This window comes from Mastigoproctus giganteus, chromosome 5 (assembly GCF_048544385.1).
Source record: "Mastigoproctus giganteus isolate SK-2022 chromosome 5, ASM4854438v1, whole genome shotgun sequence".
Lineage (NCBI taxonomy): Eukaryota > Metazoa > Arthropoda > Arachnida > Uropygi > Thelyphonidae > Mastigoproctus > Mastigoproctus giganteus.
The window spans coordinates 155,789,916-155,809,383 of NC_143579.1; the positions used below are offsets into that span (position 1 = coordinate 155,789,916).

The following is a 19,468-nucleotide window of genomic DNA, read 5'->3' on the forward strand; positions in this document are numbered from 1 at the left end:
AGTTGGGAGAATGATAGAGGCAGCAAATGAAATTGATAGAATTGGGTAGAGACATTTTAAACAAGAAAAGATCGAAAAGGAGATTTCCAAATTACAAAGTCTTTGACAGGGAAATTCAGAGAGGACAAATGCACCTTTGAAGCAAAAGGAATCGTGCAGTGAATAAATAGGTTGGGGTTGAGTAAGTAAGTGTGGGCTTGGCGGACTGTAAGTAGAAATGGACCTCACTGGGATGGGAACTGAGATCTCATATATTTGTGAAATGAATGAGGAAGTGTTTGGGAGGTTTAGACCTTTTGCAGATAAATTTGTTATGTTAGTTTGACTAATAGAACAAACATTCAGTAGTAAAGGAAGAGGGGGGACCTATTATATGAAGTACACCATGTGAAATATTTTGTTATGGTGTACACAGCAAGAATATACCAGCTCCTGGACATAATGTGGCTTCAACAATGCTTCCCATATACTACTCAGATTCCCTCCAGTCACTGTCTGGCAGAGTAGAAGCAGCGAGATGTAGATCCAGATGCCTCCTAGAGAGTTACCAATGGGTTCTGTCCAGTGGACTATCTAGTAGGCAGCCTGCAAACACTGTTTTAGAGCTGTACCCTCAAAATGTAAGGAAGATTGTATCTTGCCGTGATGCCCATCATCATCAGTTGATGATGATTATGCTTGAAAGGGTGCCGACTCTCTTTAAAAATTACAGCTGTGAATTACAGGCTCTGAAAAAGCGATAAGTGTTTGCCTTTTTATTTACCTAATTGTTATTTTATATTGTACTTTATATAGTTTTATAGTTATAGTTACGCTGGTTATTTTTATTTTTAATTTAGATAAAGAGTTTTTGTAGATTACTACTTAATATACATAAAACCGCTATTTCGTTCGAATCTTGCAGCCATTGTTTTTTGTAAAGAGTAGTAGGGAATTCAAATTTTTAATAGTGGTAACTAGGTAGCTCTAACATATAATTATATAGCATAATATGCATCACTGCATTTAGGATTCTATTAGATAGCGTAGTATTGACAATTAATTAAATTTATTGATCTTATTAATTTAAAATATCATGCCCCAGACTAGAACAGCAAAGCAACGGGCACAAAGTGGCAGGAGTGCTGTGACTCCGGGGAGAACTTGAGGGGGGGGCGATTCTCCAATGCATCACAGCCTAAAAAAATGTGCAACTTGTGAAATGTTTGCCGAACTCTCTGGAACAGAACATATCTAGCCAAGGAGGATGTCTTTGTGTGTGCCAGGTGCAGTGTGTGTCTAGAAATTAGGCATCAACTCAGTGTTCTACTGGGCATCTATGAGAGCTTGAGGTGTAGGGTAGATGCCCTCGAAGAAATTAATATGAGGGGCCCGTTAAGCTCTCAGCTGCCCAACTCAACGCCAGAGCTCACTCCTGGGCATCAGGCAACACAGCGGCAATCTCCAAGGCAGAATGTGCTGGTCCCAAAGGAACTAGTTATTGTTGGTGACTATTGTCAGGGAGACAGGGAATATATTGTGTAAAAAGGATAGATGGAACAGGACCAGGGTATGTCTGCCAGGGGCAAAAGTTGATGACGTTGTAAAGCATATATCAACTTTTAAGGGCACAAAAGGTGATATTGTTGTACATGTTGGCACCAATGACATTAAGAGTAGGAGATCTGCAGATTTACTTAACAAGTACAGGTCAATTTTGCAAAAAAGTCGTGAGTCAGGGTTAAATTTGAAAGTGACTGCAATTCTGCCCAGACACGATAGGAGGGAGTACATGATGAGAGCCTTGTCAATCAATTTAGCCCTGGAGGGAATGTGCAAGGCTCAAGGGGTAGAATTTTTTTCAGTGTGGTCTGTGCTAGTTAACAGGAGAGACTGCTTCTACAGGGATGGGATACACTTAAATAGAAAGGGTGCAAGAATATTTGCTGATGCTATCGAGGCAGTGTTAGGTGGGTCGGAAAACTGCTAGCTTGGGGGGATTCACAGACTAAAAGGTTAAAAGTAGCTGCAGGCAGAGGTGAAGGTGATTCCTGCACAACTTCTATTAGAATAAGTAGCGACCTGGAGCGACGGGTGCTGGGAGTTTCAGGGACTGATGGCAATCATCGTGAAACAGGTGGGTATATGGGATGTCAGGGTAACTAGGAATAGGTGCATGTATACCAATGCTAGAAGTGGCGCCTCCGTAGCCAGGTGGGAATCAGCAGCAGTGCATAGCACATGCTTCTTGATTAGACCGGGGTTCGAGCCCGTCACCACCAAATACGGAGGATGCGGAAAGGTCAAGGGAATGACCACTGCATATTCCCGGAGCAATATGGCCTTAGTTGCTAATGCTCCTAAAAACCAAATAACAAACAAACAACCAATGCTAGAAGTAGAGTAAATAAATTTGATGAATTTGAAGTGTTGGTCAAGACATCAAAGGTGGATATTGTTGGGATATCAGAGACTTGGTATCACACTGATATTAGGAATGCAGAGTTGGAATTTGGGGAGTACAATTTGTACAGAAAGGATAGGAAGGGAGGAGGTTTAATGCTGTTAATTAAGAAAAACATGAAATCAAAAGAAGTGCATCCAGTTGATATAGATGAACAGTGCACTGTTGAGTCAGTTTGGTGTGACATAAGCACTTCACGAGCAAAAATAAGAGTAGGAGTGTGTTATAGGCCTAATGACTCGAATGAGTACAATGAACAATTGTACAGAGAAATAGTGGGCTACTAAATCAGAATGTCTTATAATGGGGTATTTTATCTTCCCAGATATTGACTGGAACTTGTGGGTTGGTCACTCACACACTAGTAAGACTTTTGTGGATTTATTGGATGATTGTTTTCTGCAGCAGCATGTTCGAGAGGCAACCAGAGAGGGTAATACTCTTGATCTGGTTATCAGCAGTGATCATTTGTGTATTAAGAATTTGTAGATAAAGGAATCACTAGGTGGCAGTAATCACAGTGTACTGATGTGGGATTTACTTAAAGATATAATTACCATCAAGGGTAAAGGAAAGGGTTTTTGCTTCCGTAAAGGTCTGTACAGTGGGATCAACTGTCGATGTTACCAACAGTAAATTCTTAGTGGGAAGCATTCAAGGAATTAATCGTGGGAAACTACTAAAAGTTTCATGCCTATTAAAAAATATTGTTGAATGTTTAGGCCTAAATGGTTATCAAATGAACTAATGAGACTCGTGACAGAGAAGAAAAATGCATGAGATGCATATAAATTATCAAGCGACTCTGAAGCCTATGGCAGATATAAGCTAATCTGTAATCAGGTCACAAAGGAGGTTAGACAGGCGAAGGCAGATTTCAAGAAATCTTTGGCAAAGGATGCTAAGAAAAGCAGCAGGGATTTCTTTACTTATATAAACTCTAAAAGGAAGGGGATGAATCTGATTGGTCCACTTGATATCGATGGTTCGACTGTTGATGATCCTGCTCAGAAAGCAAACAAACTGAATGAGTATTTTGCATCTACATTCACACGTGAGGAATTATTACAGTTTGAAAATGGAAGAAGGTTGTCAAATTGTAGCAGGGTGCTTAATGATTTTGTAATAACTGAGAGCAAAGTGGAGGAGATATTGTTGAAGTTAAACATAAGAAAGGCACCTGGGGTGGATGGGATCTATCCAGTTATATTAAAGGAGGCAGAAAAGGAAGTAAGAAACCCTTAGCCATAATTATGAGAGCTTCCTTGGACTCAGGGTAGGTCCCCATGGATTGGATATGTGCAAATGTGTCCCCAATTCACAAAGGGGGGGGATATCAAAGGACAACATAAGTAATTATAGATCTGTTAGTTTAACTTCTGTTCTGGGGAAATTAATAGAGACACTGGTTAAAGATGCATTGCAGGATCATCTAGACAAGACTGCAGCAATAATTCAGACACAGCATGGGTTTGTTAAGGGAAAGTCTTGTCTGACAAATTTGATAGGATATTATGATGTGGTTACAAAGGAACTGAATGCAAAAAATAATTTTGATATCAAATATTTGGATTTCAGGAAAGCTTTTGACACTGTTGCGCATGGAAGACTAATGTACAAATTGGAGTAGAATGGTATTAAAAGTAAATTGATACAATGGATAAAAGGATGGTTGAGTGGGAGAAGACAGAGGGTGGTAATCAATGGGTGCTGCTCTTTGTGGACTAATGTTATCAGTGGAGTCCCACAGTTCAGTGTTGGGCCCACTGTTGTTTTGTATATTTATCAATGATATTGATGAAGGTATATCAGGTTTGTGTTGAAGTTTGCAGATGGTACAAAGGTTGGCAGGGTTGTTAATTACAGTAATGGCAGTGTGCTATTGCAACAGTATCTAGAAAATTTGGGCAGATGGGCTAAGCAGTGGCAACTGAAGTTTAACCTTGACAAATGCAAAGTACTACATATGGGTAGAAGTAACCCCAGAGAAACGTACCAACTGTGTGGTACTACACTTAAGGTGGTAGAAAATGAAAAAGACCTGGGAGTAATTGTGCAGTCAGATATGAAGTTTTCTGAGCAATGCAGACAAGCTGCCAGGGCAGGTCATGGGGTTTTGTCAATGATATATAGGAATTTTGCTAGCAGGGAAAAGGAGGTGATTGTCCTTCTGTATAAGGCAATGATCAGGCCACGCCTTGAGTACTGCGTACAGGTCTGGAGGCCTCATTTTAGGAAGGATATAGATTTGCTTGAACGTGTACAGAGAAGGGAAACAAGATTGGTGATGGGAATGAAGGGATCCTCTTACCAAGAGAGCATTAGCATTTGTAGAGGCATATGATGCAAGAAAGCAAGCTTATTCAGCATCAGCCAAAAAAAAAAAAAAAAAAACCAGACCACTCCCATTTCACCCTTCCGTTCGCTCGAAATACCTGTCCAGTTGAGCCTTAAATTTGTTTAGGCTATCAACTTCAACAACAAGTGATGGAAGTCGGTTCCACCAACCAACCACCCGCTGGCCAAAGGCAAATTTCCGCACATCTATCCGACATCCGTCCTTCCTCAATTTGAATTTATGCCCTCTGAGCAAGATGAAGAATCCCATTGGCATTGAGCATACTCAAACCATTCAAAGCCTTATACACCTCTATCAGATCACCTCGCCAGTGCCTAGTCTCCAGACTCTGTAATTTGCAAAACTTAAGCCTTTTTTGCTGATGCTGTCGAGGCAGTGTTAGGTGGGTCGGAAAACTGCTAGTTGGGGGGGATACAAGGATTAATAGATTAACAGTAGCCAGTGGCAGAGGTGGAAGTGATTCTTGCACTGCTTCTATTGAAATGAGCAGAAGTCTGAAAAACAGGATGCAGGATATTTCAGAGACTGCTGGTAGTCATTGCGGTACAAGTAAACACATGGGTTGTGTTAGGGTAGCTAAGAATAGAAACAGGTGCATGTATACCTGCGTGTACACCAATGCTAGGAGTTTGGTAAATAAATTTGATGAATTTGAGGTATTGCTCAAAACATCAAAGGCAGATATTGTTGGGATATCAGAGACGTGGTGTCACACAGATATAAGTAATGCGGAACTGGAATTTGGGGAATACAATGTGTATAGAAAGGATAGACAGGACAGGAGGGGAGGAGGGGTTATGCTATTAGTTAAGAAACACATAAAGTCCAAGGAAGTGAAGCCAGTCGACATCGATGGACAGGGCAGTGTCGAGTCAGTTTGGTGTGACATAAGCATAGGGAAATCAAAATTGAGAGTAGGAGTGTGCTATAGGCCTAATGACTCTGATGAGTATAATAAGATGTTGTACAGGGAAATAGAGTGGGCCAGTAAATCAGAGAGTCTTATAATGGGGGACTTTAATTTCCCAGATATTGACTGGAATTTGTGGGTTGGTCACTCGCACACTAGCAAGGCTTTTGTGGATTTATTGGATGATTGTTTTCTACATCAGCATGTTCGTGAGGCAACAAGAGGGAGCAATACTCTTGATCTGATTATCAGTAGTGATTCTTCATGCATTAAGAACCTGCAGATAAATGAACCACTAGGTGGCAGTGATCACAGTGTGTTGAAGTGGGATTTACTCAAGGAGGTAACTACCATCAGAGGTAAAGGGAAGGGTTTTTGTTTTCGTAAAGGCGACTATGATGGTCTGAGACAGTATTTAAATTCTATACAGTGGGACCGACTGATGATGTTACCAACAGCAAACTCAAAATGGGAAGCATTCAAGGAACTAATCTTGGAGGCTACCAGGCTTTACATACCAACTAAGAAATATTGTTCAAGGTTTAGGCCTAAATGGTTGTCAGATGAACTAATGAGACATGTGGCAGAGAAGAAAAATGCATGGGATACATACAAATTAATGGGTGGCATGGAAGCCTATGATAGATATAAGTTGGTCTGTAACCAAGTCACAAAGGAGATTAGGCAGGCAAAGGCAGACTACGAAAAATCCTTGGCAAAGGATGCAAAGAAAAACAGAAAAGAGTTCTTTACATACTTGAACTCGAAAAGGAAAGGGATGAACCATATTGGTCCACTGGATATTGATGGTTCAACAGTTGAGGATCCTGCTCAGGTGGCTAACAATCTAAACGAGTATTTTGCATCTACATTCACGCATGAGGAGTTATTCAGGAAGGAGAATGATGTAGGTAAAGTAAACATTGGCAGTGAGCTGGATGATTTTGTAATAACTGAGAGGAAAGTGGAGGAGAGATTGTTGAGGATAAACATAAAAAAGGCACCTGGGGTGGATGGGATCTATCCAGTTATATTAAAGGAGGCAGCAAAGGAAGTAAGCAAACCCTTAGCCATAATTATGAGAGCTTCCTTGGACTCAGGGGAGGTACCTATGGACTGGAGATGTGCAAATGTGACCCCAATTCACAAAGGAGGTTCAAAGGCTGACACAAGTAATTATTGACCTGTTAGTTTAACTTCTGTTCCAGGTAAATTAATGGAGGCACTGGTTAAAGAAGCACTGCAGGATCATCTAGAGAAGAATTCAGTTATAGCTCAGACGCAGCATGGTTTTGTTAAGGGCAGGTCTTGCCTGACCAATTTGATTGGATACTATGATGTCACAAAAGAACTGGATGCAGGGAATAACTTTGATATTATATATTTGGATCTTAGAAAGGCTTTTGATACTATTGCACATGGAAGACTGCTGCACAAATTGGAGCAGTGTGGCATTGGAGGCAAATTGCTGCTATGGATAAGGGGATGGTTGAGTGGCAGAAGACAGAGAGTGGTAATCAATGGACACTGCTCAACGTGGACTAATGTTATTAGTGGAGTTCCTCAAGGTTCAGTGTTGGGTCCGTTGTTGTTTTCGGTGTTTATGAATGATATTGATGATGGGATATCAAGTTTAATGTACAAGTTTGCAGATGATACAAAGGTTGGCAGGGTCGTTAAGGACAATACTGACGCTATGCTGCTGCAACAGGATCTGGACAGGTTGAACAGATGGGCTGAGAGGTGGCAAATGAGATTTAACATCGACAAATGTAAAGCGCTGCATATGGGAAACAGTAACCCCAGAGCAACGTATCAACTCTGCGGTACTACACTGACAGTGGTGGAGAATGAAAAGGACCTGGGGGTAATTGTGCAGGCAGATATGAAGTTCTCTGAGCAGTGCAGACGAGCTGCAAGAGTAGCTCATGGTGTCTTATCAATGATATACAGGAATTTTTCTAGCAGGGATAAGGAGGTGATTATTCCCTTGTATAAGGCAATGGTAAGGCCACATCTTGAGTACTGTATACAGGTCTGGAGGCCTCATTTCAAGAAGGATGTAGAGCTGCTGGAACGGGTACAGAGAAGGGCAACAAGATTAGTAAATGGAACAAAGGGTTGCTCTTACGAAGAAAGGCTTAAGTTTTGCAAATTACAGAGTCTGGAGACTAGGCACCGGCGAGGTGATCTGATAGAGGTGTATAAGGCTTTGAATGGTTTGAGCATGCTCAATGCCAATGGGATTCTTCATCTTTCTCAGAATAATCACCTCAGAGGGCATAAATTCAAATTGAGGAAGGACGGATGTCGGATAGATGTGCGGAAATTTGCCTTTGGCCAGCGGGTGGTTGGTTGGTGGAACCGACTTCCATCACTGGTTGTTGAAGTTGATAGCCTAAACAAATTTAAAGCTCAACTGGACAGGTATTTCGAACGAACGGAGGGGTGAAATGGGAGTGGGTTTTTTTTTTTTTTTTTTTGGCTGATGCTGAATAAGCTTGCTTTCTTGCATCATATGCCTCTGCTAATGCTAATGCTAATGCTAATGCTTTCTTCGTAAGAGCAACCCTTTGTTCCATTCATTAATCTTGTTGCCCTTCTCTGTACCCGTTCCAGCAGCTCTACATCCTTCTTGAAATGAGGCCTCCAGACCTGTATACAGTACTCAAGATGTGGCCTAACCATTGCCTTATACAAGGGAATAATCACCTCCTTATCCCTGCTAGAAAAATTCCTGTATATCATTGACAAGACACCATGAGCTACTCTTGCAGCTCGTCTGCACTGCTCAGAAAACTTCATATCTGCCTGCACAATTACCCCCAGGTCCTTTTCATTCTCCACCACTGTCAGTGTAGTACCGCAGAGTTGATACGTTGCTCTTGGGTTACTGTTTCCCATATGTAGTACTTTACATTTGTCAATGTTAAACTTCATTTGCCACCTCTCAGCCCATCTGTTCAACCTTTCAAGATCCTGTTGCAGCAGCATAGCGTCAGTGGTGTCCTTAACAACCCTGCCAACCTTTGTATCATCTGCAAACTTGGACATTAAACTTGATATCCCACCATCAGTATCATTCATAAACACCGAAAACAACAACGGACCCAACACTGAACCCTGAGGAACTCCACTAATAACATTAGTCCACGTTGAGCAGTGTCCATTGATTACCACTCTCTGTCTTCTGCCACTCAACCATCCCCTTATCAATAGCAGCAATTTGCCTCCAATGCCACACTGCTCCAATTTGTGCAGCAGTCTTCCATGTGCAACAGTATCAAAAGCCTTTCTAAGATCCAAATATATAATATCAAAGTTATTCCCTGCATCCAGTTCTTTTGTGACTACATCATAGTATCCAATCAAATTGGTCAGGCAAGACCTGCCCTTAACAAAACCATGCTGCGTCTGAGCTATAACTGAATTCTTGTCTAGATGATCCTGCAGTGCTTCTTTAACCAGTGCCTCCATTAATTTACCCGGAAGAGAAGTTAAACCAACAGGTCTATAATTACTTGTGTCAGCCTTTGATCCTCCTTTGTGAATTGGGGTTACATTTGCGCATCTCCAGTCTATGGGTACCTCCCCTGAGTCCAAAGAAGCTCTCATAATTATGGCTAGGGGTTTGCTTACTTCCTTTGCTGCCTCCTTTAATATAACTGGATAGATCCCATCCACCCCAGGTGCCTTTTTTATGTTTATCCTCAACAATCTCTCCTCCACTTTCCTCTCAGTTATTACAAAATCATCCAGCTCACTGCCAATGTTTACTTTACCTATATCATTCTCCTTCCTGAATAACTCCTCATGCGTGAATGTAGATGCAAAATACTCGTTTAGATTGTTAGCCATCTGAGCAGGATCCTCAACTGTTGAACCATCAATATCCAGTGGACCAATCTGATTCATCCCTTTCCTTCTTGAGTTTAAATAGGTAAAGAACTCTTTTCTGTTTTTCTTTGCATCCTTTGCCAAGGATTTTTCGTAGTCTGCCTTTGCCTGCCTAATCTCCTTTGTGACTTGGTTACAGACCAACTTATATCTATCATAGGCTTCCATCTCACCCATTAATTTGTATGTATCCCATGCATTTTTCTTCTCTGCCACATGTCTCATTAGTTCATCTGACAACCATTTAGGCCTAAACCTTGAACAATATTTCTTAGTTGGTATGTAAAGCCTGGTAGCCTCCAAGATTAGTTCCTTGAATGCTTCCCATTTTGAGTTTGCTGTTGGTAACATCATCAGTTGGTCCCACTGTATAGAATTTAAATACTGTCTCAGACCATCATAGTCGCCTTTACGAAAACAAAAACCCTTCCCTTTACCTCTGATGGTTGTTACCTCCTTGAGTAAATCCCACTTCAACACACTGTGATCACTGCCACCTAGTGGTTCATTTATCTGCAGATTCTTAATGCATGAAGAATCACTACTGATAATCAGATCAAGAGTATTGCTCCCTCTTGTTGCTTCATAAACATGCTGATGTAGAAAACAATCATCCAATAAATCCACAAAAGCCTTGCTACTGTGCGAGTGACCAACCCACAAATTCCAGTCAATATCTGGGAAATTAAAATCCCCCATTATAAGACTCTCTGATTTACTGGCCCACTCTATTTCCCTGTACAATATCTTATTATACTCATCAGAGTCATTAGGCCTATAGCACACTCCTACTCTCAATTTTGATTTCCCTATGCTTATGTCACACCAAACTGACTCGACACTGCGCTGTCCATCGATGTCGACTGGCTTCACTTCCTTGGACTTTATGTGTTTCTTAACTAATAGCATAACCCCTCCTCCCCTCCTGTCCTGTCTATCCTTTCTATACACATTGTATTCCCCAAATTCCAGTTCCGCATTCCTTATATCTTTGTGACACCACGTCTCTGATATCCCAACAATATCTGCCTTTGATGTTTTGAGCAATACCTCAAATTCATCAAATTTATTTACCAAACTCCTAGCATTGGTGTACACGTAGGTATACATGCACCTGTTTCTATTCTTGGCTACCCTAACACAACCCATGTGTTTACTTGTACCGCAATGACTCCCAGCAGTCTCTGAAATATCCTGCATCTTGTTTTTCAGGCTTCTGCTCATTTCAATAGAAGCAGTGCCAGAATCACTTCCACCTCTGCCAGTGGCTACTGTTAATCTATTAGTCCTTGTATCCCCCCCAACTATCAGTTTTCCGACCCACCTAACTCTGCCTCGACAGCATCAGCAAAAATTCTTGCACCCTTTCTATTTAAGTGTATCCCATCCCTGTAGAAGCAATCTCTCCTGTTAACAAGTACAGTCCAGGCTGAAAAAAATTCTACCCCTTGAGCCTTGCACAATCCCTCCAGGGCCGAATTGATCGACAAGGCTCTCATCATATACTCCCTCCTATCGTGTCTGGGCAGAATTGCAGACACTTTCAAATTCAACCCTAATTCACGGCTTTTTTTCAACAGTGACCTGTACTTGCTAAGTAATTCCGCCGGTCTCCTACTCTTAATATCATTAGTGCCAACGTGTACAACTATATCACCTTTTGTGCCCTTAAAAGATGATATCCGCTCTACAACGTCATCAACCTTTGCCCCTGGCAGACATACCCTGGTCCTATTCCACCTATCCTTTTTACAAAGCATGTTTCCTGTTTCCCTGACAATAGAGTCACCAACAACTACTAGTTCCTGTGGGACCAGCGCATTCTGCCTAGGGGGCTGCCTCTGCGTTGCCTGATGACCAAGTGCAAGCTCTGGCGTTGATGTGGGCGGCTGAGAGCTTGATGGGCCCCTCAATTTATTTCCTTCGAGGGCATCCACCCTGTCCTTCAAGCTCTCATAAAGGCCCATAACAATGCTGAGTTGTCGCCTGATTTCCTTGCTCTCCTTACATCGTGCACACACAAAGACATCCCCCTTGGCAGTATCATGTCCCGTACCCGACTGCTCCGCAAACATCAAGCAAACAGTGCATTTTAAAAGACTGTGATTCAGAGGGCAACTGCCCCCCTCAGTTCTCCCCTGAACCACAGCACTCCCATTAGCTTGAGCCTTTTGCTTTGCTGCTCTGGTCTGAGTCATAATTACGATTTAATTCAATAAAATTTCAAAACAAAATTAAATCCTTAAATTATATCCCAAAACAGTTATAACGCTATATTTATTTTTTCGGTATCTAGTGTTTTCTACGAGAGGTTTAAGTTCTGCAAATTGCAGTGGCTGGAGACTAGGCACCTGCTTGGCGATCTGATTGAGGTGTATAACGCCTTGAATGGGTTGAGCACACTGAATTCTGATGGGATCCTTCCACTTGTTTAGATTACAAACCTAAGGGGACATAAATTCAAATTAAGAAAAGACAGATGTAGGATAGATGTGTGGAAATTTGCCTTTAGCCAGCGGGTGGTTAATTGCTGGAACAAACTTCCATCTGTCGTGGAAGTTGATAGGTTAAATAAATTTAAGGAGCAACTGGACAGGCATTTGGAGGGAATGGTGTGTTTTTTTTTTTTTTTTTTTTTTTGGCTGATGATGCTGCATAAGCTCATACACTTGCTTTCTTGCATCACATGCCACTACTACCTCAAAATACATCGAATTGTACTGCATGATGGAAGAGATGGGGTTGCCAGAGCTTTGTTCTGGAGATTAAATATGGGTTTCACTGCTTCAAGCCTCCAGTAAGCAAAGTGGTTCTATTGTACTGGTTGATAAGTCATCTACCTCTTCTCTCTCTCTCTCTCTTTGGGTAACTTGGGAATTTTTTTTTGGCTGATGCAGCATAAGCCTCAGGCTTCCTTGCACCATATAGCTAATAATAATAATAAGAATCCCTGTCAGTACTAGAGATCCCAACCCACAAGCTGTATTGGGACCGTGCCATAAAAACGGATAGGATAATTCCGCACAACATACCGGACATAACCCTTATGGACAAGAAGGAAAAGGCTACCTATCTGATTGACATAGCAGTACCCAACACTGGCAACCTGCAGAAAACCCATGGGGGAAAAATCAGGAAGTAAACAAACCTAAGACAGGGGATCAAAGAGATGTTGCATATGCAACAAGTAACGACCATCCAAATCATCGTGTCAACCACAGGTATGGTGCCAAAGACCCTACATAACAGCCTAGCAGCAATAGGTCTCCCAGCAAACACCTACAAGGAACTCCAGAAACCCACAATCCTGAACACCTGTAGGATAGTCAGAGAGTTCCTCGCGCAACAGTAACACCAGACATAACAACCACCACCCTGTGTACTTGGTAGCAATACCTGGTGCGAGGTGGAACCCCCAATCAGGAAGAAATAATATAAGAGCAATAATAATAATAGTGTATAATATATATGTAAAAAGGTCAAGGTTCTCTAATACATTTACAAAAAAAGAAAAAAGAAACATCAGTTTGTTGCTGTTGTTATATGTTATCCAGTCAAATAGCCATGCTGCCCAATGATTTCTTCAAAGTAGTAAAACATTTAACAAAGTAACTTAAGTTTCTTTGACTGCATCTTTGTTCAGATTAATTCCAGTGGACAAACAGCAGTAGCTGTAAAAACTCTTGCTCTACCACCTTCTAGCTGCAAATGATAAATAATTTTTCTATACCTTTAAATGATACCGTCACATTATTTCTTTCTTGAATGAGTACCCAGATAATATGCAAAGACTTGGAGTCATTTTTTTCCAAGAATTTGGAAGTTTGTAAAACATGTACAGAGATGGTTTTAAATATTAGTCTTTTTTTTTTTTTTTTTGACTTAGCTGAACATTAGAGTGAGATTATTTTTAAAAATACAGTCAGTCCTTGTATAACATATATTTACACTACACGAATTCAATCATACACGATTTATAAAGAGGGGAACGATATCGTATATAACATGAACCGAATTCGCTTATGCACGATTTGCCTTTGTGTTTACAAGAAATGGCAGTCGAACGTGGAATCACCCCAATTGAATGCAACACGATAGGAATGAAGATTCTGAAAATGTATTTGTTTTTTATATCAGTGAAGGGGAAACACATTTCACCATAATAATGTAAAAAGCCACACAATTCCATCTATCGGTATTATCGCAAATGCAATTAGATCGAGTTTACTACCAAGTTTATAACATATTCCACTAGCAGGAACGCAACTGAAAATTGTTTTTATTGTTTTATGGTAGTAACCCCCAGAAATGTGCTTAAGTAAAATGTGAGCTAGTGAAGTGTTCATAGTGTCCCTGCCTTTACGGTGTTGTTTATTCAGTTGCTACGCACGTGCACAGCTTTGTTTATGTGTATCAAGCATGCCTCCTCATTTTGTATTTGTGCTTTATTCCCTAAAAACGAGTAAAATACTTAAAAGGTGTGAAAAGGAAGCGTCCTGGTGAAGACACTACAGATTGAGAGAGAAAAAGAAAAGCAATATCAATAAACAGAGGCGGACTGGGTCAAAAATTCTTACCCGGCAAAATTTGTAGTGGCCTCATACTAGCGTTTATGGCCAAAATCACACTGGCCTCCGGCCCACCGGGGTTTCCCGGTAAGGCTTATGGCCAGTCCCCCTCTGTCGATAAAGAAAAAATATGAAATTGTGAAACGCTTTGAGCGAAATGAAAGACCATGTGATATTGCACGTGCTACAGGCCTAAATGAGGCAACGCCGAGAATTAGGAAGAATGCAGAGAAAATAACAACTTTCATAGCAGGAACAACTTAGTGTTATTAAAATCCATTAGATTAAGACAAAGAATTGGAAGAGATGGAACGGCTGTCATCTGTTTGGATAGAAAATCAAACAAAAAACAACTTTGCTTACAATAGAAGCAAAAGCGTTAGCAATATTTCATTACGTAATAGTCGTAATAAAATACTTACGTATTTTATTACGATAATTTATTGTGTTTGGTAATGTTTTAGTTACAAATGTGTATTCAATCTTGGGTGGTCGGCACATAACCCTATTTTTACCATAGGGCATGTTGTTTATATTGTTGGGTTTCTAGGAACACAACTATCGTGCTATATGAGGACTGACTGTAATATCATAAACCGACAGAAAAAAAATTTAAAAAAACACCATTAAATTAATTTCTCTCTTTTTTTTGTTTTAATTTCAGTTTTGGCTTATGTAAGTCCATTTTGTTTAGAACCTTGTTCAAAGGTTGCACCTTTCTGTCACTTTTCAAATTTATTGTAAATTTAGAAACAGCTTCTATTATTTGTAAATGCAGGTAGTATCATACCCATATAAAATTTAAAGATAATGTCTATGCATACAGATGTACCTTGACACTGCATTGGCACTACATTCTCAAGATAATTGATAATGAATAGGACTTGGGAGTAACTAATACAGTAAATGAAATTTTCTAAATAGTGTAGGTAGGCTGCTAGTACATTTGTGAGTTCTGCCAGTGATATATATATAGGTAACCCCAGGGGCTCACATCTGGTGAGTATGGGCCTGGCACAACTAGGGTCCTAAGCAGAATATCATTATTCTCTTTCTTGGTAATTCCCTTCTACTTTTGACTCTCTCTCTCTCTCTCTCTCTCTCTCTCTCTCTCTCTCTCTCTCGCAGGGTAACTCGGAATTTATTTATTTTTTTTTTGGCTGGTGCAGCATATGCCCCAGGCTTCCTTGCACCATATAGCTAATTATAATAACTTTGACAGAAACGAAATGATGTGGAGGCGATTAGTCTGTTATATTGAATGCAAATTTCACCACTTGCCAATTGTTTGGAGAGGTTTTGGTTCGAATTCTGCTCTGAGACGGGGATTCCTAAAGGTTTTCTTGAATAGTTTTGTAAAACTCAGGTGAAGGGAGCAGTTTTTCCAATGAGTTATTTTGGGTTTATCAGCCAGAGAAACATATAAATCAGCCTATGGACATGCACTGCTACATGTGTAATATATTGATGCAATATGCAACCAAGGATTAAATTTACTAATTCTTGGTGGATTGTCTGATTTTCCTAAACTGCTGGAAAATGGGCAGTACCAGATAATGAACTGCCAAATTTGGGAGGGTTGACTATATGATCTTAAGTTAAAGTTTTGTGAATAACTTTTAATATAGTAACAGAACAATAAATTCTCCATCTCCTCTACTCTTTAATGCCCATACCAGACTAGCTGTTGGACTCCCCTGTCTTTTCCAGGGGAATTTCCCAACAAACGAATGAATTCACCAGGACTGCAGCTTTAATTTTACTACCAATTTAATAATACCACTCAGTTTATGAAGTCAGAGGACCTGAATGTGCCTTTGATGTCTTAGCTTGTTGTAACCAAGGAAAATAATATATTTCTTTGTAAATTCACAAGAAATAATTTTAAAAAAGTGAATTTTGACACTAGATGCCATTTAAACTGGAATTATGTGAACTGAACTGAACTGCACTGCACAATATTTCACATTTTTAGAGGAGGATGATTTGACCTGCAGTTTAACCGACACCATGGTATGCCGAGCATAATATTCCCTGATATTTGAATAGTCATATATCTTTAATAAAGAATTCCTTTTCTTATTATGCACTGCTCAACAAAATGAACGGAACACATGGAAAACATGGTGTAATTCATGCAGCTTGCACTAATTACACCATGTTTTATAGGGGTTGTATAAGAATTACCAAAAAGATCCCATTACAGAAATCGATGCAAGGTGCTCGAATATGTGGTCACATGACATCAGTATGGCCTGTGATCCCTCCAACGGCTAAATAGGCCTGACATTGGTGAACTATGCTCGATATAAGGATGTCTATAAAATTCGGGTGGAAGAATGGCAACAAATCCCATTCTTCCACCAACACAGATCTTAGCTCACTAAGTGATGGGATGTTGGCTGCTAGCATGCAAAGCGATGCTCAAAGGCATCCGACACATGTTCAATTGGAATTAAGTTGTGATCATGCTGACTATAGCAGTTGTTTGGATATCTGAGGAGTGTGGCTGTTGATCATTATTCTGCCCCACACGAGAAAACTGTCTCCATTGTAACATTTAGAATCTGTAGGCTAAATCAGGACTTGTTATTATTATTATTATTATTAGCCATATGGTACAAGGAAGCCTGAGGCTTATGCTGCACCAGTAAAAAAAGAATCCTGAATTACCCTGAGAGAGAGAGAGAGAAAAAGAAGAATGATGTCCAGCTCAGGACCCTGGGTTTGCCAAGCCCATACTCACCAGATATGAGCCCCTGGGGTTATCAAAGAACAGAACTGTACCCCATTTGTCACAGCTCCAAGTTATGTTCATGGCACCCATTTTGATGAGCTCTGTGATGGTTTGGGGTTGGGATACAGATCACTGGCTTCCTTGTGTAGAGTCCACTTGAATGGAGCCTTCTTAACACAGTTTTATATTGCCATTAGAGCCAGATAGCAGTCTGTGCTGGTTGATGTAGCCCTCAGGTGACCTTGGCCAGCTCTTCTTATAATGGTTCCTGTCTCCTGAAACTACTTTCATAGTGCCGAGATGATAGTGTGTGACACATTAAGCCAATGTGCCATCACCTCCTGCCCGGCTTCAAGTCATTCAATGGCCTGCAATCTGAAAGAATCATCTAAATAGTGATTTGTCATCCTGAGTGCTGGAGATGTGGCTATCCCACTGAGCAAGGCAAAAAACGGGAATGAAGTGATGCAGTCGCAACCTGTGTTTTTATGGGCACAAATAATTTGCATAATGGGGCTCTGATGGGGTAGATCAATTTCTATTGGATACTCGGAATTTGCATGCCAGGATGTCTATTATATCAAACATTCACCTTTGGTGACACTGGTAATAATAAAATATTCATGAAAAGCATTTTCTGTTAATTTTGCTGAGCAGTATATTTTAAAAATATTTATATCTTTACAGACTGGTCAGAAGAGGACAAGAAAAGACTGGCTGAAGAACTCAGTGATGTTTTGATATATCTAGTGCGACTAGCAGAAAAATGTCACATAGATCTTTCTTCAGCAGCACTGGATAAGATTGCTTTGAATAAGGAAAAGTATCCTGCCAGTAAAGTTTGTGGGTTGAGGAAAAAATACACAGAATATCATTAATATATGAAAAATGTTCTCAAGTAACTAATGTATTTTGCCATTTAAAGGTAGCATTTTATAAACTTATTTTAATAATTTGGTCCTCATGATAATCAATAAACTTATTATAAAAAATAATAAAAAAGCTGCAGAAACTAATAAAATGTCAAAAAATATAAAGAATAAATTTTGTTTTTATTGAAATATTGAAAATACTCTCAAAATTAGTCTGGGTGCAGTAAAAGTCTATACATAGAGTTACTAGGATTGTGAAATATATTACTTTATTTCATCATGTGCAGTAGAAGTTTGATTATCCATTTGCACTGTAGGGTTATCCCAAAAGTAGTGTCACACTGTACATGTGCTCCTCACACTATATGCCTGTGTAACTGATGTTTATCAGGATAATGATTTCAAGTTTAACTTCAACATTAGTGTGCTTGAAACAATTCCTGCATTGAGTGTTTGTGTAGAGGCTTTTAAAAATGGATGGTATATTAATTAATGTCATATTACAGTTTCAGATTAAAAATCTTTTATCAAAATTGAAACTACTTGGCCACAATAATTCATAAACACAAATCTATGAATTATTGTGGGAACTGTGTGGTGTGTCAACAGTAGATCATAGCACGATTTCTCATTGGTATCGGAGGTTTTGCCCAGGTCAGACCAGTGATGAACAAGCAACGCTCAGGTAAACCAAAAGCATGTACAGATTATATGTTGGTAATCATTATTACCACTTCTTTGGAGGAAGAGATATGTATGACATGTGAAGAAATATCCAATAAATCTAGAATACCAAAATCATCTGTTCACTGAATTTTAACTGAGATGTTACAATAATGAAAGTTCACTGCCTGATGGATCCTGTATTTGCTGTCAGATGAGCAAAGCATAAAGAAATTGCAACAAAATTACTTGCATGTTACTGACAAGAAGGTGAAGAGCTTTTGAAATGCATTTTTGGTATTGCTGAGTTGGACACTCATCTTTGAACCTGAACTGAAGTCACAATCAGATCACTGGAAGTATTCATATTTGCCACACTTCTTTAAACATCAACAACCAAAGGTGAAACAAATGAGCTTCATGGCCTATGATTATAAGGGCAATTATTACCACTACTAGGCAACAAGTCTTCATGGGAAATTATGCCAGAAAAATTTGTCAGAAGCAGGCAGACGTTGGAAACTGGTGTATTTGCATGAGAACGCAAGGCCACGTATCACAGCTTGTTTTCACTGATTGTAAGTAGGAAGCGCTACCTCATCTCCCCCTCCCCCAAAGTCTTGATACGAGCCCTTGCTATTATGTTTTATTCCTCTAGCTAACGGAACCATTGCATGTACAGAGATTTGTCTTTAGAAGCATTGAGTGCAGGCTTGACCAAACATCAACCATTTTAACTTCAGCATACAGTTAAGTGGTATTCAAAAATTTACCAAATGAAGCAGCCATAAGGAGACTATGTTGAAGTTTTTAATGTAAATTATGTTATAAAATAAATTAATTTTAAATTAACTGCTTTTGTACATTACTTTTAAGATAATCCTCATATGTATTAGCATTAGTAGAGACATGATGCAAGAAAGCAAGCTTATATAGCATCAGCCAAAAAAAAAAAAAAAAAGAAAAAAACCCCTTCCCATTTCACCTATCCATTCCCCCCAAATGTTTGTCTAGTTCTG

General features: G+C 39.8%; 1 protein-coding gene across 1 annotated transcript in view; it reads left to right on the forward strand.

Annotated features, from left to right (window-relative positions):
• The window catches only part of LOC150085779 (dCTP pyrophosphatase 1-like), an 81,182-nt gene extending 63,344 nt beyond the window's left edge, over positions 1-17,838 (forward strand). The window contains exon 4 of the mRNA XM_090373482.1: positions 17,602-17,838. Coding sequence (XP_090229608.1) covers positions 17,602-17,792 — 191 coding nt within the window. The 3' untranslated portion in view covers positions 17,793-17,838. The remainder of the gene's footprint in view (positions 1-17,601) is intronic.
• Positions 17,839-19,468: the final 1,630 nt, after the last annotated feature.